The following is a 20377-nucleotide window of genomic DNA, read 5'->3' as shown; positions in this document are numbered from 1 at the left end:
TTTGGGACTTTTGGCTCGGCAAATATCATGTGCTTGACCAAAAGATTAGACGAATTCCATATCAGCCAAAGGCTGGAGATGTTTAAAACTGTGGTCAATCACTTGCCTGCCATGGTCTCGAAAACTAAGTATCAGCGAGTTACCCGGAGAACCCCCTCTACATCGCTTTCATGTTAGATTTCCTCTTGTCGATGTCCTCCTTCAGTAACATGATCCCACGAACAACAGAATACCATTATGTTCAGATCCACGATGCCTCATAAATCCTTACTTCCGCCCTGAACATTCTCGCAATCGCCCTACGGCACAGTCTTGACAACAGCTGCCAAAGCCTTCGCCTGAGCATGTGCAACCCTCCCCCAGCGCTCTGTCTCTTCGCTCTTCTTTTTGGACCCGTCAAACAGCCCAATAGCAAGTGTCTCAGCTTCACTCAAGCCGGCTTCCTTCTCCTTATCCTGGGTGGGACTATCATCCCCTTTTACATCGGGACTGATGATCCCCTCCACCAACTTCTGTCCGTAGTCCTTCCCGTAGTCCAGCAACTGTCGCATCTTTTGGTGGTCCTGCTCCCAGATCTCTCGTGGCACAGTTGGCTTGTCTTGGTGCGAGTCTCTGACAGCGATTTGGTGGCGTTGGAGGATGTCGTGGCATATCTTGATGAGTTTTTCCCCTTTTGTGAACAAGGAATTCATTTCCTTGAGCTCGTTGGAATTCTTCGTTTCGCCCGATGTGGCTGCCTTCAGGGTGGCATAAACCTTGCGAAAATCTTTCTCGTTGTCGTTCGTCTGAACGTTGTGTCTTGAAGAATAAAGGGGTTAGTGTCGCCCTTTGCGATAAGGCGGTTACTTTTTGATCGATTAATGCCTATTTTGCAGATGGGAAGCATACAAAGAAAGCGTTTGAACTTACAACTCCTGCTTGAACATCTTCAAACTCTCCTCCGCCTGAGTTTGGCTTTCCACCAGCTCCGCCTTGAAGCCCTTCAAGAACTCCTTGGCCTGCTGGTTCTGCTCCATCAAGTACTCTTCAACCGTCGCTGGCGGTGCATTACGAGGCTTGCTCCGTTTGCTATGCAAGATGCGAGAACGGCAGTCAGTTATTAGACATGGGGATGGCGATGGTGACACTGTAGTGCCAGCCAGCAACCCGCGGTCATCAGTATCATATCCGGAGGAAGTCGCAACTTACCGATTGATATTTGCAACCTGCACATGTGGAACATCCCCGCCAGCATCATCACTGCCATTCTCATCTGCATCCTCATCCTCTCGCTCATGGCTATCAAGTCTAGTTCGCGGCTGGGTCTGGGTTTTCCGTCTCCGCTTCACGGATCGCTTTGGTGCCGGTTTCTTGTCATCGCTGTCGGTATCTAGAAGAGACAAGGCGGGTCTCTTTGGAGGCTGTTGCTTGCTCTGCGCGGTATTTCCGTTTGCGGCGCTCGTTCTCCTTTTAGGAGGCATGTCTATGAGGATCGATGGGTCTTGATGGTGTTGAAGACGGATTGGAAAGTGAGCGGCCGACAGGAACAGAACATCAAACGCGCTCTTTGGCAGAACGCACACTTCTCACAAGATTCCACCGGAAAAAAATGGAGGAGAATTTCGATCCTGGGTCACACTTCGCTTTGGTGGCCTTGATGGGGCTTGTCTCTGTCCATCCTTCGCTCCTTCCTTGTCCATAAAGGTGGAAGTTTACCATTGTCATCTGGGGAAGGCACAATGTGGCCACTGAACATCGAAACACAACATTTACGCAGTAAACACATATTCTGCTCGTCCGATACGCCGACAACATCAGTAGATACCCATGCAATTTTCTGAAAACGAAACCTGTCACCATACTTAGCAATTCTCGGCATACCACTGAATGATCTTCACCAAAGGACAAGGGTAATAGTGAAGAGCAGAATCGAACGAGTACTTGCAAAATTTACGAACTAAACTAACAGGAAAAAGTACCTAGTCGTTGCTATAAGCCGTCTGTATCCATAACATGCGCTTTATCCTATACAACAAAGTTCCGCTCTGTTGTATTAAACAGATTACACCCTATAATATCTCGTCTGCCCCGGAATGGAAAAGCCGTTGCAACGCTGGTCTCTTTGATGCCCCCTTTGGTGCTCGTTCTTGTGTCTCTGTCTTTCTTCTTCATCTTCTTCTTCTTAATCTTTTTTTTTTCTTCTTTTGCGTGTCTATGGCTGCCATCAATTTCGTGCCGCTGCATCAATTGAATGATGGGACCCCTGGAGGCAACTATCATAACACAGGCATGGCGGCAGGTTCTGTGCCCCGTCGTGAAGACGAGATGGTGATGAATGGGTGTGAAATGAACAAGAAACAAGTGAATGTACGAAAGTAGTACCTCAGCCATCTTCGTCTGCGATCCCCCTGAAGCAAAGTATTATCTTGGTCATGTCGTGATATAAGTAGAATTGAAACTTCCGATCCCATACAATGTCTCGTTCGTGTTTGTCTGTCTGCCGTCTTACTTTCTTTCTGTCTGTCTGTCTATTATTTTGTTTCAACTCCGTCCGTGCAAGAATAAAAGATGGTCGTATATCAGTCTTTGGCCTGGGTTGTCATCCTAAACGATCAACAACAGTCAACGCACTCAACGAGATGACTGACTGGAGTAGTGCAATTTGACGAATTCCATGATTTTGTACTGGTGAACATATGGTCCACCTGCAACCACTTCAATGTGTTGTCCCCAGATCTCGTGTATCAGTTCCCTTGGTTAGAGTGGCTCCCATGTTCGATGTTTAACCACGGCGATGCGAACCGTCCCAAACCTGAATAAGAAGGGCCAGAGATAACATGAAGAGGTATCAACGGGGGTTCGATTTGAGAGAAAGGCCTTGGAACGCCGTTGCCCAGTCTGCCTGTGCCCCTTGTGCAGAGCCTATCTGTTCGTGCTGCCCAGAGGTTGCCTGGGGTGTTGGAAATCGGGATCGTGCAGAGTAGTCTACCGCCGGTGGGAAACCACCGGCTGTGTAGGTATCGGAATTCGGCATCATACCGGGCACAGCGTATGACAGTCCTCCGAGTCCGGGTCCGGGTCCGGGCCTCGAAGCGGCCCCGAACGGAACGTAAGAATTCCAGGGATAAGTTTGTAAAGAGTAGCCAGATCCTGGTACCATTGCTCGGTCAGGGGTGAAGGCGCCTGGGAACCCCCCTTGGATGTTCCGCCCCGTCTGACCAGCAGCAGTGTAAACGCTTTGTTGGTCCTGTTGCTGCGTGTTTTGACGGCGTTCTGTTGCTGCAGAGGCGCGGCTGACACCGACAGCTCCGGGGCCAATTCCGCTAGGCGCCTGTAAGCCAAGGGTAGGGCTCGCAAAAGAGGCGGGGTTGATAGCTGACATCCAGATCCGAGTTTTGTAAATCTTGAAGAGATCGGTAACCAGAGAATTGAAGTTGATGTAGGAGTCGGCGAAGTAGTAGAAGGTCAGTTTCTTCCAGTCCCTAGCGTAGAGTTAGTGAATGATGGAAAAGCACGCATTTCCACGTATGACTTACATCTGGAACTCGGCATCCAAAATCTCCATGTTCAAGCCATGCTCCTTGACCTTTTGCATGCACACTCGCTTGGCCTTGGCCTCATTTCCCTCCTTCTCTCTCAGAGCGTGAATCTCGTGAGCCTGCGCCAGCCTCTTGATTAATTTCGGTTTCAATTCTCCTGAACTAGGCTCCTGGATGTGGTGTTGACCGGCGGGCCCCATGCCGCCAACGGCACTTCCTTGCAGGTTTGAGGCCGCCATAAGGCCAGCACCAACACCATCTTGGGCCATTCCTGCGTTCTGGGAGTACATCATGAGCCATCTATATTGCTCCTCGGCATAGTGCTCCTTCAGTTCCTTTGCTGTCTTCCAGTCAACGTTATCCTTGGCGACAGTGCCGAGATCCGTGCCACGGTCAGCTTCCACTATGACCAAGTCGCCAGGTTTCACAGTAAGCCCTGTGCCTTCCTGGATATAGAAGACATCGGCCCTGGCACACTTGAAAAGAACAATGTAGAGGGGCTGGTCATGTCGCGGCTGTGCTGCACCGTACATGTTACGATGCGGTGAGTTGGGCCTGTTGGCGTACGCGTTGGGAAGCATAGAGTATGGCGACGGAAACTGATTTCCATAGGCTGACTGGGCAAGGGCATGCGATGAACCTCCCGTAAAGTAGTTTTGTACTTTGGAAGACGTTAGTGTTTGAGAAGGAGACTGATGAGAGATGGACTGTTTTATCGTACCTTGAGCAGCATTGGCCAGTGCCATAGCATCAGAATAACCGGGAGAAGCGTAGTCAGGCGCAGAATCATGAGGGCCGATTTCGTGTGGTGCGATCCCTTCCCCAATAGAAGCAATGGAGTTCTGCCGGACTGGCACATCAGCAAACGAGTGCCGTCTGCTCTGCGGAATATCTCCCAGTCCCCCGAACCCGAGAGATGTTTGCCAGAGGGCCCTCTTTAGGTTGGTGTTATCAACTTTCCTATGATCCGCCATATAAGGGGTGCGATACGGGCCTACACCAAACTCGCTCATCCGTCTGGCCAGATTCCTCCTGCCGATGTCAGACCCATCGTTCGCCTCATCAAGTTCATCAACAGCAAAATCTGACTCTTCGGGAACAGCTTCCTGGAGGTACGCGTTTCCTAACCCAAACACACTCGAGGTAGATGCCCGAGGTCTCAAACGCGAACTTTGATACTGATTCTGCTGGCGCAGGATGGCATTCTCGCGCATCAACGACTCGATAGCTTTCGCTTCAGCGGACTGCTGCTGACTGGCCCCCTGGAGAGAGCCAGTACTATCATCGTCATCGTCTTCATTTACTTTTCCAAGCATGGAGCCATCATTTGCCATCTCACTCAACATACTAGGCCGAGAAGGACGATGCTGCAAGCCGGGATGGCCTAACGGACGCGAACGACCGCCCAGAACCGCGGATGTAGCAACAGAAGGAAGAGATGTTTCTGGGTCAAGCTGCCCAACGGAGTACGACTGTGATCGATAGGTTTTGGGCGTAGGATGGAGAGGAATCGGGAACGGAATTTGAGGGTTTGGGACTGTATCTCTGGAGCCAACCGATTGTTGAGCTAGCGCGTTATCAAAAAACGAGCCGCCCGAGCTGCCAGGCGGTATGCCAGATGTTGGCGAAGGCAAGACCTCTGCTAAACGAGAGGGAGGGTTATTCCTCTCGTTTGTCCAGATTCCTGCGCCCCATGTAGTACTGAATGGACTAGGTCCAGCATGGGATCGGCCATGGACTGCAGAAGCAGCCGGATGGGTGCCCCAGGCACCGACCCCAGAATCTACAGCTGGCGTGCTGGGGTGGGAAGTTGTAGGAGACATGGAGGTGCTCGCAAACGATTCTTTCCGCTGGCGGGGCGGCGGTGGTGGTTGAGACGTATCATTCAGCCATGATGCCCGGCGGACAGGTTGCTTGGGAGCTTGTGTTGAGGTAGGCGGAGGTTCTTGACGAAGTGGGTCAACTTCGTCGTCTGAGCTCGCCAAGGCTTCGGAGTCAGGAGTCGAGCCACGGTTCAGCTTGTCCAGCAGTATCGCCTGCGTGCTGGGCATGCCCGCGGCAAAGTTGCCCTGCCCTGTCTTTGCCTGTAGAGCAGGCTTACCTGTGCCAGAACTCATGGTGGAGGGTCAGCCTAGGAGGCTGCGTCGTCAAGCTTGACTCTCTTGTGATGAAACAGATATGCCTCTTCGGGAAGCCAACGCTTCTTGACCAGATATGGTTATACACCCCACCCGCTATCTGGCAAGCCACAGACACGTGGGAGTTGTTGTGATGGCCTTGATGTACTCGAGAGGGATAGTATAGGGAATCGAGCGTCAACTGGTCGATGGAAGATGGTGCGAAGAACTACAGTACAGTTCTGCGAGCATACTGTTAGCTTATTTGGCACGAAGTACTGCCGCGGCCCCGACACAAGGAGAACAAAGGACGCTTGCAACGCCTTGGCAGTCAGGGTCGAACAAGTTTATTGGAGTCTTCGGGAAGGAAAAGGAATTCAGGGAAGTGTTGGAATGAGTATGACGAGTCTGGGAGACATACGTTGCCGGTTGAAGCCCGCACGGTGATAATGAAACAGGATGTAGGATCCTAGAACTTTTCTGAGCTCTTTCGAGAAACCTGTCATAAGAAACGGGATGCCTGGCTCCCTAAACAACCCTAACGTCTGACGGATGATTTGGCGGGCGTCCACACTAGAATCCTGGAGCGGCCAATACGTGCTGTAGCGGGCACCGATCTGCGCCTCACGCGGGTTGAACAGACCGCAGAGGACCCAATGAAGGAGCCAGTAGGTTCTTGTGTGCGACGATCGGACTGAGAGCAGCTTGGAAAGTCACAACCGACCGTAGTCAGGACGTGTAACTAGATGATTAGGTTGGAACTGGCGACAGGATGATGAGGAGGTGGACGCTCGAAAAACACCAGGACTCGACAGGTGTGGAAGACGCAGGACGGTTGGCGTTGGTGACAAAGAGGACAGACTAAAGTTTCTAGTTGTTCAAGTGGCGAGCCCGCATTTAAGCTCGGCAGGCAGGAGGGGTTAGACGCCGACGGAAGTGCGACGGAGGTGCGGCGGAACTAAGACGACGAAAGTGAAGCGGCGCAACTTGAAGTACGAGCCGGCTCTCGGGGCCAAAAGGACGGGGCGGGCGGAGGATCAGCTGATGCGCGCAGTCTACAGCGGGTAGCGGTTTCAACAAGCCGAGCCTGAGAGAGAGGGGGCGAGTGATGGATGTGTTGCGCGCGCGTGTCGGCCGCGGACGATCAGTACGGGGTGGGAAAGGGTTGACGACGCGAAGAGCAGATGGAAGGGAAGGAAGGGCGAACTGGAGGGAGGGAGGGTGAGGACGGAAGATGGAAGATGAAGGGAGCTAGCTGCAGGCCGGAGCTGGAGCTGGCCCTGGCGGGACTAAAAAGAGACAAACTGTCGAAGCGCGAATCGATCCAAGTGGTCACTGGACTCGCAGCCTAGAACTAGAATGCTGGCATGGTACTATGTATGTAATAGCATGTAACGGTATAAAATGGTACGGAGGCTCGGAGGATGGACCACCAGGTGTGGGTTCGAGCCTTCGAAGGGTGAGCGGGGAAGGCTGGAAACATGCTGCTTGTTAGTGGCTGGATCCTGGACCAGGCTAGCCGAACCCAGCTTGGTGCCGTCAATATATGGGCCTCCGTGGCAAAGACAAAGCAGCGCTTCCGCTCCCCGTGTCCAAAGACCAATCACGGCGCCATCTGCCGGATCCTGGGGGACCAGGAATAGTGTACACTAAATGGAGGTCCCGCACCGTCCCCTTTTTGTTCCCCGGGCCCTGGCATGCATGAAATCAGGTGTGGAGTCAACATTGTCCGCGTCGTCAACGGATTGAGGGGAGGTCAAAACAATGACCGCAATAGGTTGGAAACAGAGAGGCGGGCGTGGTGAGCTCAAGTCCAGCCCTACCCAACTCCAATACATGAAGACCCAAGACAAGCGGAAAGATTGACAAGCATGAGCGGACAACAACGGACGGGCAAAACCTTGTGCTCAAGAAGGGAATGGAGTGACCATCGGGGCAAACGAGAAGAAGATGGTGTCCTGGTGATGAGAGTCCACGAGGGAGAGTGTAGCGTGGTGCCCGTCGCCGGTCAACTGGGGTTCACGAACATCCCGTCCTATTCGGGAGAGCTTTGGAAGTGGAAGGTCGCAACCCCGCGAGCCTGGCCACACAATCTCAACTCGAGGCTTGGACCCGACGGCAACGCCCAGTGAACTTGAACAAAGAGGCCGATTGGAGTCTGAATGTATACCTCTAACGTGTCGTCTCGCATCAAAGACAACGAGGTGGAGAGGGGTTCGGCTTGCTGAGTGCAAAATTGGGTTGTTGTTGTTGTTGTTGTTGTTGTTGTTGTTGTTGTTGTTGTTGTTGTTGTTGTTGTTGTTGTTGTTGTTGTTGCACAGCACCTACTTACTTTATCGAGTACCGGCATGGTCTTTCTGTTTTTCATTCTCACGACTACACAGTCCGGGGCATCTGCACAGATGCCGGATTTGGGGATCGTCAGGTCGATATCCTGGACCATCACGGCATGGGTATAAGTCATTCACGCTGAGGCCCGGGCCTAGGAGGTAGGTGTGTACCTCTATGGTCCGGGTTCCATCTTGATTATCTCCCTCTTCCCCATGTTCCTCAATCGGTTCCTTTGCGGGGCCGCATCTGAGGACCCGACCAGCCCTGTGGGTTGTGGAGACACAAGTCCCGGCCGGGCACCGTTGGTTTAGAAAAAACAACCGGGGCCGTCTGGGGGTCGATCTTGGTTCTCTCCATGATCCACCATCACCGATATCACCGTTGTGGAGGCAGGATAGAGAGCCTCGGAATATTGACAGTCTTCAGATGGCATGGAAAATATATCCAAGGGATTCTTCCGAACTGTAACAAGCCCAAATGGGGAAATTACCTGGTATCGAGCAGTCAAATCCGATAATCATCATGGAGTCCACCGAGCAGCGTTCCCTTGCTTCCTTCCCCGGATCCTGCACCGATAGACAGGAGACAGAAGGCGCACCCAGCTAGGTACCTACTTCCAGGTCTTGTTCGTTTCCACCCATCCCGCCTCCGCAGATCACCCAACCGAATCAACGCAAAGCCCAGTAACGGGGAAAAGATGGAAGTTTTCTGCGCAATCGATGTGATGTAACCTCATGGCACTGCATCTGCATCTTCTTGAAGCAGTGCTCTCCATGGCGCATACCTCTACAGCCCTCTGAATGGCGGAGCTGGCGATGGCTTTGGCTCCCTTCGTTGACATGATCCACTCCCGCTCGTCTCCCCATCATCATTTTCTGACAACTTTCACTTTTTACTTGTTTTCCAGATGAAGGCCCGCGGGCTTCCTTGGATGTCCATCTTCCGTCCCCCAGTTCCCCATTGTGCAGGGTGAGACACACGGTACCCTTGCGGGGGCAGAGACGGGAGCTGTGGCCAGCGGGCAGCTTACCAAGTGGCCTGTACCTTGATGTGCCGCAACTTCTTCCCCTCAAGTTGCACTTTTCGTCACTTTTGGGTCATCTCTCGAATTAACTCGGGACAAAGAATAACATCAATCAAGACACTGAACGAGGCGGCCTGTCACCTTCGCCCAGTCAGCCACCTCACGTGCAATGGGGAAACTGAAATCATCAACATCCAGAGATAGTCGAAGCCAGAGAAACCGAGCTACACATGAACAATGGCTTCCCAGTCTAAAGGTTGATGTAAGCGACAAGGACTAGCCATAATCGAAGCTATTCCGGGGAACTACAGGTAAGTATTGAGCCAGTGTCGCCGCACGTTTATGCATTAAATGAAACAGCGAGGTAGGTCCTACTTACTTGCACAGCGAGCGTTCTCAAGCCCGAGACGTGGTGTCATGAACATAAAGCAAGCGACATCCACCCATGCTGGGCCATCATGTATTGCACATAGCGCAACCGCGAGGCTTGAAACCCGGCCCTCAACGAGTCCCGTCAACACAGGGTGACAGAGGAACCTCTCAGCTCTAGTGTACACTTTCCGCTTCCCAAGCATCTCACATCGCAGGTCGATGCGTGTGGCAATCGGGCCCAATGTAGCACCGGCCCCGCCCCACCCCGTCGACGTGATGGGCACCTCCTCGAGCATCATCTCCCGCTGAACCCGTCGTTGAATATTACGTACCCCGCGTCTAGCCCCGCAAAAAGAACGGACAGTTGGGTATTAAGTGCCCCCCCTGAAGGTTGGGGAAAAGGCCATAGCGCACAACGGGTACGACAAGGGGCGGTCCGGCATCCTCAACCCTAGACTATAGATGGTCAGGGGAGTTGGAGAGTGAGGGGACGCTCTCCAAGACCCCTGTGTCTTCATCACCCCATCTCCATTCACCTAGGGCGTTCTCACATCTGCCATCAAACTTGTCACTTCGTCTCGAGCCAGTCTGCTATACATCCCTCGCCCGCAGTCTCATTCATTGGTACCTAGGCCAGTTCCACGGCTCTTTTGGCAAAGCTTTGGGTAGTTTGAACTGTCCCATTTGCGAGTCAGCATAGTAAGTCCGGTAACTATGCAGTAATACGTCCTCGATCAGTAACAAGGCAACTAGAAAAGGCAAAAGAGGTCATTCGCGTTTCCGATTGTCACCCTAAAACCTTGGCAACTTCATGTCCAACAAGCGGACGCACGGAGGCAAGCTTGTCGAAGAATCGCTTCGGATATTATCTGAGTGTCTCTTTGCCTCCTTTGTCACGCCACAAGTTCAACATATTCTGGCCACTTGCCGCACCATAATTCCTGATTGCTGAGGTGGAGGTAGGTGGCAGACTGGCGTGCCTCCTCCCTTTCGCAGATCGACGATCTCCAATCCGCCACGAACGGACACTACCAGATGGAAACACAACACAACATTCGACTATCATTTCATGAGAACGTCATGGAGCGAGGTTGAGGTCATACTCAACTCCCGTGTAAGATTTCTTTACGAGAGTCCGAGTTACCCTGAAACACTTTTCGGAAAGTTTCCATCAGAAACAATGGGATGATCTTTGTGGTGAAGACGAAAGCACACAAACAACATAGGCGTGTGCACCAGTATAGACTCATCAACCCTCTACTATCTGACCAGTAAGGCAACAAGCCGGCTGCAGCAACCCGGTGTGCAGGACACCTAGTATCCTAGACAGAACTCGCTGCAGACCGAGAGGCGTTCTGGCGCCTAGCCTAGGCAAGGGAGACATCATTAGACACACACAACGTGAGCAACTAGCGTAAGGAGGTTCCACCAGAAAGAGGTACAGTATCTCGAGAGTACGTACTCCATGCTACGGATTGGTGTTTGGAACATGTTATGGATACCATCAGCAAAGCTGACTCGCTATTGAGCAACTTAGTATGTACGAAGAAGTAGGTAGATGATCCACACACTTCCCCAGACTCTACAAACCGTCGTGCCGTCCGAGGTAGGATCGAACTATGTAAATGTGGAGTCGAGACAACAAAACACTGCTGGAAACTGAGGACTTGCAAGTTGTTAGGTCTAGAAGTGTCTGCTTTTTGAGACATTACTTGCGAGGCTCCCAAGCCTTGTCAAGTCATGAGAGGCGAGTACCAGCTGTTTCACGATATTCCTCCACATATATACTTCACTGCGTACATCCACAAATCCATCCCACCCAGTACACAACCAACATCAACGCCATAACCCCAACTCATACGACACGAGGTATCGGTGGCATTTTGCAGCCGTGTCGGCAATCATCGGCACCTGACCACCCACTACCCTTCGTTCATTCTTGATATGGCATGACACCCTGCATGCAGCGAGATACCTCCAGAACCCTGACCGGTCAACAGGCTGATCCTACCGATCATCGATTGCACCTTTACGCTTAGATCCAGATGGTTGAGGTTGGGGCAGGGAAGCTTCCAATTCTCTCCCATCATATCCCATGCTCCACATACCACCCCGAGTGGCTTGTACGACCTTGCGGGTTCCCTACCCGCATGATTTCGTATCGACTTTGTATTTCACGGAAGGCGATCTGTAATCGGAAAGGGTCAAGGGAACAAACAAGGACACCAAATTCAATCCGCTCAAGTTGACATGGGGAGGTACTATGGTATACTGCTCCTGTCCAGGTTGAATCAAGTATGGTTTATATCCAACGGTGGGTATATCTGAGGGCGAGAGCCGTTTTAAGAGTAGAGGATACGGTACGGTACGGTACGGTACGGACATGGCATAAGAAGCTTATGGTTGAATTCTAGGACGGTTCTTCAATCTAAGAAAGATAGTGAGTGAGGCCCCCCCAAGAGAAACGGATTAGCCAGGGACAGAATCCAAGGAGTCCTTCCCTACGGTGGTGGGAGGGACTTCGCCCTTTTGCTTCCTCAACTTCTCCTCGAATTTCTGAAACTCCTGCAATGCTATGTCTTCTTCGGGGTCAAGTACCTGTTCGACGCCTTGGACTTCCTCAATCTGTGGGTGTTGTTTGGCATGTCAGCAACGTGTTTGTTGAAGCCATGACCAGGCCGGAGAGAAAAGACAGCGGCCAGAGGAAGAAAGACTTACGTAGTGCATCAACATGCCCTCAATTCCGTTCTTCAGCGTCACCGTGCTCGAGTCGCACGTCCGGCATGCTCCGCGCAGCTTGAGCTTGACGATTCCATCCTCGAACCCGCGGAACTCGATATCACCACCGTCCTCCTGGATCGCGGGGCGGATCCTTGTCTCCAGCAGCTCCTTGATCATGCCCACCACCTCGCTGTCGTTCTCGTCGTACGCCAAGCTATCCTTCTCGTCCGACTCTTGCGTCGATTCCTCCCCTTCGTTGCGCTCCACCACGTTGACAATCGTCTGGCCCGACGTGATGGTCTCGGTGATGAGTGCAAACACCTCCGGGCGGATGTGCGCCCAGTTGGCGTCGGCCGACTTGGTCACCGTGATGAAGTCGGTGCCGTAAAAGACTGAGGTGACTCCCTCGATGTTCATGAGCTGCGCGGCCAGCGGCGAAGGGTACGGCGGCGCAATGGTGCTACGCGCGTTCATGTACTCGATGAAGGGCGTCTTGATCGAGTCCGGGATGACCTTTTGGTTGGGCAGGAACTTGAGCGAGTCCGGGTTAGGCGTGTTTTCGGTCTGGATGAAGATGGTACGGCGCTGCTGCTGGGGCGCGAGGGTGGTGTTGAGAGCCCCCCATGACCGTTGCTGAAGACGGGGACGAGCGGCCGAGCGGGCGCCGGTATGCGCTTGTCTGCTGCTGGTGCTGGTGCTGGCGGGAGCAGAAGCGGCAGCACCTTGGCGCAGACACGGGATGGTTGTCGCGGCGGGTCGCACGGTCGACTTGGAAACGAGAGGCACTAGGCCTTTTCGTAATAATAGTCGATTTAGTGGCATCGTCGGTGGTGGGGTGGTGTTGGTGTTTTGTCGGAATGCCGCCGAGAGAAAGAAATACAGCGACTTCGGACGGGAAAGGAAGATGGATGGGAAAAAGAATGACGCCGAAACAGATTCCATCTACTGGTAGAACTACTAGAATACCCGCTATTCCGAAATGTTGCCGCCGTGCCGGGCATGGAATTGTCAGCGGCCGCTAACGCTAACGCGATTAGCGCCGATATGCGTCCACTGCCATGCCGGCTCCAGGGGTCCAGTGTTATGCACCTTCAGCTCTAACTGATCCGTCTTTTTGCGTCATAGCTTCCCCTTTGGGGCAATTGACTGCAATTTTGACGGAGTGGTTTGTCAGCCTCCACGCTGATTGGATCAGAGACTGTGGCGGGACTTTGGTTTTGGAACTGAACGAAGGACCCGTTGTGCAGTTTATTCAGTTTCATCCATAGGTTTTGATGTTTTGCCCAAGTCCCACCATCTTTTTTTTGCAGCACACGGACAACGCATTTCTTTGCTTGGACCGAGGGAGCTGAGTGCCAATCATATTCGACGACTTACATCCTTCGCTTCACGTCCTGGTCGCCCTATCGGCATTTCCCTGGTCGCTTGGCAAAAACTGCGGATCGCGACTTTTGGCGATATTGATACGATTTCCATTTCGAAAATTTCAATTCAACCTCACAAACCGAAACCCTTCACTCAGAGATATCCCAGCCACAAAACTAAAACTGGCCTCCACTCAACGAGTACGGCTTCACTTTTACGGTGTCATCATACAAATATACAGCTTTTCAGCATTCACTCACTGTCACCTCTTACCTTTTGCGCGCCACGCTCCTCACTATCGACATTGACATATTGCCAGGTCTCGGCCCATTGGATTGAGAAAGCCGCGCGTTTCTAAGAGATCATTTGCATGCAATGAGCGCCGAGCCCGTCGAAGATGGTCCGAAAATGGGCTCGGATGAGTCCCAGCGACTGTTCGCCGATGAGTTGAAGGCGCTCATCGCCGGCGCCCGCGATGAGGCCTCAGTCACCCAGGATAATGACCAAGATACTATACAAGTCAACGGACAGCCAAGCTCAAAAGACCAATCAGACATCATAATACAACCTCAGATCGAGCAAGAACCAAAGAAAGAGCCGACTTACGTAATGAGAAAGCCAAACGACCAGCAGCAAGAGGCACAAGCCGCGGAGCCAACAGTGAATCAAGAGCCGGCTTCGCCATCACGAAAACGTCCGAGCCCGGGGGACGAACCAGAATCATCACCAAAACCTGTCAAGAAGGAAGCGAAGCAATGTGGTGTCTGTCAAGCGCAGCCAGGGAAGTACAGGTGTCCGCGCTGCCCGCTTATGTAGTAAGTTTCACAAAACAAACCCTTATCTGCTCAGGCCCAACATGCGTACTCATCATCACAAACAGCTGCTCAGTAGCTTGCAACAAGTCCCACAAGGAAAACCACCCCCCTCCTTCCGAGGTACAACCCAAGCCATCCACCAACACCCAGCAGCAGCAGCAGCAGCAACAACAACAACCCCAACCCATCGACACCGACCCCCTAGCCTTCCTCCTGCCCCACGCTCACCACATCACCCGCCTTCTATCCAAATACCCCCACCTTGAGTCTCGCCTCAACCACATCCTATCTCAAACTCTCCCGCCCGCCAACAACCCCAACGGCCTTCCTGTCGACCCCAACACCGGCTTCGCCACCACCGCCTCCGGCCTCCCCGTTCGTGTAAACGTCCCCGGCTACGCCTCCTCTTCGGGGAAGTCCTATTTCAAGAAAGACACGCAGCCCTGGTCTAGGGAAGTGGGATTGCGTCGCGGGGCTGCGGCTTTGAGGAGCGCGAGGACGGATCCGAGTGAGACGGGAGATGGGATCAGGGAACTTTGTGAGACGGTGCTTTGGCTGTTGAATGGTCAGGAAAGGGGGGAGTTGGCTAGGCCTAGTGGTAATAGTAATGGTGTTGGGACGAGTAGGAGGGATGTGACGCAGCTGGTTAGGGAGGAAGTTGTCAAGGAGGAACAGGAGGTGGTCAAGAGGTTGTTGGAGGAGGAGATTAAGGGGGAGGGTGGGGATCGATGAATGGCAAACACCCTCGGAAGAGGATAGCCATGGAGAGATGGATGCTGAAGCTTCCTAATGGGAGCGGAAGACATGTGATGATTAACGAACAAACGGGGGACCAACATGGAGTGAGGGAAGCAGGAGTCAAAGGGGTCGTTGCCGCTAAACTGCGTGGTTGGACCCAACGAATGGATGTCCTTGCCCACGATACCTGTCTGAACAGCAAACATCGGAAAAAGGGTAAGGAAAGGAAAAAGTGACGGACCGAAGCAGTGATGGTCTTAACGCCAACTTTGTTTAGAACGGCTGGCTGGCTGTTGGAAACATGTACACACAGCAAGGAAGTAAGCGGTTATAAGAAGAGGTCATGGCTTTCAAGTGCCAAAAAAAGATACCCAGAGAGGATAAGGATTTATTGTCATGGATATATTGTGTATGAGTTTTCGGGTCACTGAGCATATCCGCGCTCATAGGGCCGACGCAACTGCACCAGTCTTCGGAACGGGAGTGACTTGGTAGTTATGGCGCGGTTGGTGATGGGACCTTTCCTTAACCCCCTTCTCCTTGACTACTCTCAAGTAACCGCATCAAGGAGGGGCGGCTGGTTGGGTAGACTGGGGTCTTCACTTAATGTGAAAATAAAACCACAGTGGATCACTAGGCTTTGCACGACCTCCCGAGCGCGGTTTCAGAATGGAAATACACGGCGTAGATGAGAAATTATTACCCCACGCTATGGCTGAATGGACTTTGCTCTACCTATGGTCCTAGAACGAGGGAGTATGGCATACGACGGTGATTCGTAACATCGGATGAACCGTCATTGCTTTGGATACTCGTCAGATTTGCAAAGTCACCATGGTAGTGGGTTGTTACGAGTAACCTTACCTCAGTGGCATCGTTCGTTCTACGTCAGATATCGGGACAACAGAAAATTACTTGTACTTAACAACATATAAGCTGTATACAAACACTTGCCAACGTTGCATATCTGCTGGTGTATATCGGTAACTCTAACACCAGATACAGTATAACATAAGTAAACCGAAAGCTTGATCACTGGGATTTAGAATAGTTCCTCGCCGTCCAAAATCCGCCTTTGTTCCAAAACCCAAGACGTTTACCAAACTTAGGTTGCCTGCCACTCTACGCCATCCATACCCGTCATCATTACGTATCCCATCATCATCCCATGCATAGCCTATACTTCATCAAGACACAGAAGAACACAAGCAACTCTACTCAAAACATTCCCTTCTTCACACTACCCCCAAGCTTAGCAAAGAACCCACTCTTTTTACTTTTCATCCTCGTCTTTTCCTTCTCCTGACCCATCCCCGTCGCTGTCTTCTTCAGCAGGCCCCACCCCTGCTGCGTCTGCGTCTGCGGCTGGTTATCCGCCCCGGCACCAGCACGACAAGAAGACGCCGCAGTAAGTGGTGACGTTGCAGCTTCCTCTCCTCTCGAAATCCCAGTGGTGGCTGTAGACAGCTCACTGCCACTGCCGCTACTGTTGCCGGTTACTGGAGAACCGGGAGAGCCGGAGGAGCCGGAGCCCGAACCGGAGCCGAAGCCAGAGCCTCCGGTCATGCCGAGCTTTTGGCGCAGGTTCAAGAGAGATGGGGACTTATTGACGAAGGGGGAGGCTCGAAATCGCTTGCTTAGGCTTTGGCTTTGAGACTGGGTTGTCGTGGGTGAGGGGAGAGCTGATAAGTCGTCGTTTTCGCTAGAGAGGGTCGTTTCTACTGAATTGGTGTTCTTCTCTGGTGCTGTTTGTGGTGCTGCTGCTGAGGGTGCTCCTGGCTGGTGTCCCTGCCGGGAGGTGGCCTGGTCTTGCATTGTAGTCATGGTGCGAGTAGCCAGTGAATGAGGGAAGATTGCAAATTCGGGCTCCTTACTACGTTCCCTGGATTGCTGCTTGCCAGAAGTTGCTGATATTGCTGGTTCTGATGCTGCCGTGGAATGGCCGCGTTCACCAATGTTGGTTTCAGACGCGCAGGTCACCGAGATCCTCGAGAGTGCCCCTTCCAGGTTGAGATCATGCCTTCTCTTGACCTTTTCAACAACAGTTTGTCCATGAGCTTTGTGGCCCGCTGGTGATGCCTCATTGAGTATCTGTTCTCGCTTGAGGCGTTTCTCGTCTGCCAGGGTTAATCGGGTCTGAGTCTGGTACGGCAGGGCCCTTATGCACTCTTCCATGGGAACCTCAACAATATGTTCACTAATTTGACGGCGGTGTTCGCCCTGGGCTTGCTTGTCGAGCTTGTCTTGGCGGCAGATGGCTTTGTTGGTATCGGCTTGTTTGAACGTTCTGGTTGCGTCTTTGGGTACATGGCGATGCTCTTGTTCTTCTGGGGCGGCTTCGGAATCGTTGTCGGTATACGACTTGCTTGGTTTTCTCAAACCTGTTGTCCGGCCGGCTGCAGTCGGGGCCCTGTTCAAAGCAGATATCGCTGCTTCTTGCCGTTGCTGCCATTGAGTAGCTGGATCTGTTGCTGCTGCTACGGTCCTAGCTTCTCTCATCCTTTGCTTCTTGATCTCGTGTGTCTTTTGCTCGGCTAGCACATCGAGAAGTCGACGTGTCAGTTCCTCGGCATCGAAGTGTCCCTCCTGTGCCGCCAGTCTCGGCTTCCTAGGCTTTGCCGCCATCCGTTGCGAATATCCATATCCTTGAGGTTGGAGTCCAGGGGCGGGCTGGTAGTGGTAGTTGTGGTCATAGACGTAACCTTCCATGTCGCCTTGAGTGCAGTGGTCTTCGTCTTCGCTTCTCTTCTTTTTCTGATGACTGTTTTTGAGACTCGGGCCGCCCTTGTCGTTCGTTCCACTTCCGCTTCCTTTGAACCATTTGGTGAACGACATTTCGAAGAAGGTGCGACGGCTGAGCTGATGCAGGCAGGAAGGATGGTAATTATTCAGCGATTTGGCTCGGAGGCGGATATTTCCCGGTGCCCGTTGAGGTATGTGTAAATGTTAGACGTGCAGTAGCTGCCAGTACGACAGTATGCATCAGTCAACGTTGTTCGACCCGTTGCCTTGAACGGCTCTTGCTTTATGACACGGCCCTTGCCGTAGCTCATCCCTTGCTTGCTCTAGACGACTTATCCCGAAAACCTGGCCTCAGGTAGTGATTTTGATGAAGGATGGAAAATACAATAAGAAGTTAGATAAGTACTTTGTAGAGCGGGGGCGACAGCAACAGCAAATGATAATAAGTAGCGATGATGGCGATAGTCTTGAGGATATTTAGGTTGCTTTCTTCTAGTTGGCTTCGGTTGGATTGCCTTTGCCCCCAAGATTGTGTCTGAGTTTTCTCAACAAAGGACAGTTGTCAAGGGATGGACAGACACATCAAAGACGACGGGTGGTACGACAGGAAGAAGTCGTAAAGGGCGAGCGAGGACAGGAAAGTATATACCTCTTCTACCTTTCCAGGTTGGTACTTCCAGGTGGTTCCCGTCTTGTCCTAGTCGTACCTGAATAAGACTTGTGACCCCTCATTGAGTGGGCTTCCCTCCCCCAACTCTTTTTGATCAGAGGCGAACTTTGTCTCCATATGATTCTCGCCAAGAATGACATGACGGGCAAAGCTGGATCGCTAGGTAAATTGGATGTTACGCCAACCATTGTTCCTATTGTGTATGTCCTGGTACCCAAGAGGTTCTAACCTTTTAGGTGAACGACCGACCCTACTTTACTCTACAGAATACAGTAACAACGCAACGTGCTGTCGCATTCAATATTTATGTGCATGAGGCCATGGTACAGTAGAACAGCGTGGTAGCGAACAGTCGACGGGCAGCCAAATGCCGTGAGGCCATGTTCGACCATTGTCACATTGTGAGAAGGCACGCGCGCTGCCTTGGAATCTTGCAGATGAGCGACATGGACGAGACATATAATCTGACAATGTGTGTCACTTGACTTGCGCTACGCCCGTGACTGGGGATTATACCAAACTGGAATGGGATGAGGGGGTATTTTGCACTCGTGCCTCGCTTGCCCTTGGACCATTATTAACGAATTTGCGAGCAGTTAGTTATCAGTTTGAGTACGCCCGTCTTGCCCCCTTTGCGCATTGTGAACGCCGTGATTCATGCTTCAACTGTGGTTCAAGGCGACTGGCTGCGGATAATCGCTTCCTGAGAGAAGTCTAGGAATGAATCTTTTGTCTTGGCTCTCCAAAGTAGCTGGTAATACGCCGACCACACATACTGAGCTGACAAGGAGTGTGAGACAGACAGACAAAACAGCCGACGACCTCGATCTGGAATTCGAGTAAGCATCGACCACCAAGCATGTTGTACCGTTGCTCATTCTCATCTCGTTGATTCTCATAGCCATTCATCCCTTGGCTCGGGTCGGACCTCCACAGATAGCGCCTGGCCATCATGCGGGGCCCCGACTTTTCCCTTTTTGGAGTTTGCTCTTCTGTTCGGGCTCCGGCTGACCAGGTTCTCCAGCTTGTTATCGTTGAGCATGCCAGGCAGTCCGGCGGGCGTAGGGGCGGTCAGTAAAGGCACGGAGCCTAACATTTCTGGGCAGCGGATGTTTGGGGCGCACAAGTGCTACGCGCGACAGCTTCAGATTCTCGGAACTTGTGGCGGCGATTGTAACACTATGGTAAGTAGTTGTGGAGGATCTTGTCAACGTCAACCTGCAATCACCACCATCTCGAGTCGTCATTGTATATGGTGAATGGATAAGTAGTACATGTGGAGGCAGGCGGCATCCGTCCCCTCGAAGTGAAGTTTGATGTTTTGTTTTGGTGTTTGCACGCCGAGTTCTCCGCCCGAAGGTACCGACCACGGCGCGTCCGTGGACGGATTGACGATACGTCCGTAGTTAACCCTGTTGTGACGGACGCTGTGACGCTGTGGCGCGCCATGTTTGCTCGTCCGTCTTGCCCATCGATCGGTCCGACCAAGCGAGGGTTGAGGCTCTGAACTCCCTTGCAGTGAGAGGAGCTGTGGGTGTCTCACAGGACCCAAGACCACCACCGGAAGAGACGATACTGCTGCTGCTTCAGGCTGGTTTGGACGACGTGTCGACGCGACGCAGTTTGTCGATATCCACTTGGCTGTCGGGAGATCAGTGGGGTTGGAGAAAGGTCCAGACTTCCGAACTGTTTCGTTGTCGTCCCGGCCCTCATTTGAATCTCACTTGGGAGGCCGGGACCCTGGGAGCCCGGTAGGTGGTTATTCGAACATGGTAATCCTGCCTAGTTGGGCGTGTTAGTGGTCAACCCACTGAGCCCTTTACTATTAGCTTCAACAAGTCCTGCACGTGTGAGCTTGCCCCATAGCCGGTAGGAATACGAAGCTCTCCTTTCTTTTCCCTTTCCACCATTCTCGCTTGCTCGGCCCCTCAAAAGGGCTTTCTGTAGCTTGACCCTGTCATGAC

At 52.4% G+C, this 20377-nt stretch overlaps 5 protein-coding genes across 5 annotated transcripts; 1 reads left to right on the top strand and 4 right to left on the bottom strand.

Moving 5' to 3' along the window:
- Positions 1-299: 299 nt before the first annotated feature.
- NCU10828 (hypothetical protein) lies at positions 300-1460 on the bottom strand (the record flags this gene model as incomplete). The annotated part of the gene is made up of 3 exons (XM_011395355.1): positions 300-798; positions 910-1068; positions 1189-1460. The coding sequence occupies 3 exons, from the start codon at positions 1458-1460 to the stop codon at positions 300-302; spliced, it is 930 nt and encodes a 309-aa protein (XP_011393657.1).
- Positions 1461-1905: 445 nt separating this feature from the next.
- NCU01777 (PSP1 domain-containing protein) lies at positions 1906-7005 on the bottom strand. The gene is made up of 4 exons (XM_952107.3): positions 6057-7005; positions 4240-5877; positions 3516-4179; positions 1906-3461 (listed from the first exon to the last, which is right to left on the bottom strand). The coding sequence occupies exons 2-4, from the start codon at positions 5633-5635 to the stop codon at positions 2828-2830; spliced, it is 2694 nt and encodes an 897-aa protein (XP_957200.3). The 5' UTR covers positions 5636-5877; positions 6057-7005; the 3' UTR covers positions 1906-2827.
- A 4019-nt stretch (positions 7006-11024) lies between these two features.
- On the bottom strand, positions 11025-13018 carry NCU01779 (HIRA-interacting protein 5). The gene is made up of 2 exons (XM_952109.2): positions 12081-13018; positions 11025-11987 (listed from the first exon to the last, which is right to left on the bottom strand). Exons 1-2 carry the CDS (start codon positions 12903-12905, stop codon positions 11832-11834), a joined length of 981 nt encoding a protein of 326 aa, XP_957202.1. The 5' UTR covers positions 12906-13018; the 3' UTR covers positions 11025-11831.
- A 362-nt stretch (positions 13019-13380) lies between these two features.
- On the top strand, positions 13381-15663 carry NCU01780 (hypothetical protein). The gene is made up of 2 exons (XM_952110.2): positions 13381-14263; positions 14329-15663. Exons 1-2 carry the CDS (start codon positions 13824-13826, stop codon positions 14993-14995), a joined length of 1107 nt encoding a protein of 368 aa, XP_957203.1. The 5' UTR covers positions 13381-13823; the 3' UTR covers positions 14996-15663.
- A 231-nt stretch (positions 15664-15894) lies between these two features.
- Positions 15895-18469, bottom strand: NCU01781 (hypothetical protein). The gene has a single exon (XM_952111.3). It carries the CDS (start codon positions 17834-17836, stop codon positions 16220-16222), a length of 1617 nt encoding a protein of 538 aa, XP_957204.1. The 5' UTR covers positions 17837-18469; the 3' UTR covers positions 15895-16219.
- Between the last annotated feature and the right edge of the window lie 1908 nt (positions 18470-20377).

This window comes from Neurospora crassa, linkage group II (assembly GCF_000182925.2).
Source record: "Neurospora crassa OR74A linkage group II, whole genome shotgun sequence".
Classification (NCBI taxonomy): Eukaryota; Fungi; Ascomycota; class Sordariomycetes; order Sordariales; family Sordariaceae; genus Neurospora; species Neurospora crassa.
The sequence above is the reverse complement of the archived record's forward strand: the minus strand, read 5'-3'. Positions and strand labels throughout refer to the sequence as shown.

Excerpts from the sequence above, each read along its gene's own strand:
- NCU01779 (XM_952109.2), bottom strand. The coding sequence starts at position 12,905 with ATGCCACTAAATCGACTATTATTACGAAAAGGCCTAGTGCCTCTCGTT. Across the intron at positions 11,988-12,080 it reads AGGGCATGTTGATGCACTAC|ATTGAGGAAGTCCAAGGCGT; the intron begins GTAAGTCTTTCT and ends CAACACCCACAG.
- NCU01777 (XM_952107.3), bottom strand. The coding sequence starts at position 5,635 with ATGAGTTCTGGCACAGGTAAGCCTGCTCTACAGGCAAAGACAGGGCAG. Across the intron at positions 4,180-4,239 it reads ACTGGCCAATGCTGCTCAAG|TACAAAACTACTTTACGGGA; the intron begins GTACGATAAAAC and ends CGTCTTCCAAAG. Across the intron at positions 3,462-3,515 it reads TTGGATGCCGAGTTCCAGAT|GGACTGGAAGAAACTGACCT; the intron begins GTAAGTCATACG and ends ACTCTACGCTAG.
- NCU01780 (XM_952110.2), top strand. The coding sequence starts at position 13,824 with ATGAGCGCCGAGCCCGTCGAAGATGGTCCGAAAATGGGCTCGGATGAG. Across the intron at positions 14,264-14,328 it reads CCGCGCTGCCCGCTTATGTA|CTGCTCAGTAGCTTGCAACA; the intron begins GTAAGTTTCACA and ends CATCACAAACAG.
- NCU01781 (XM_952111.3), bottom strand. The coding sequence starts at position 17,836 with ATGTCGTTCACCAAATGGTTCAAAGGAAGCGGAAGTGGAACGAACGAC.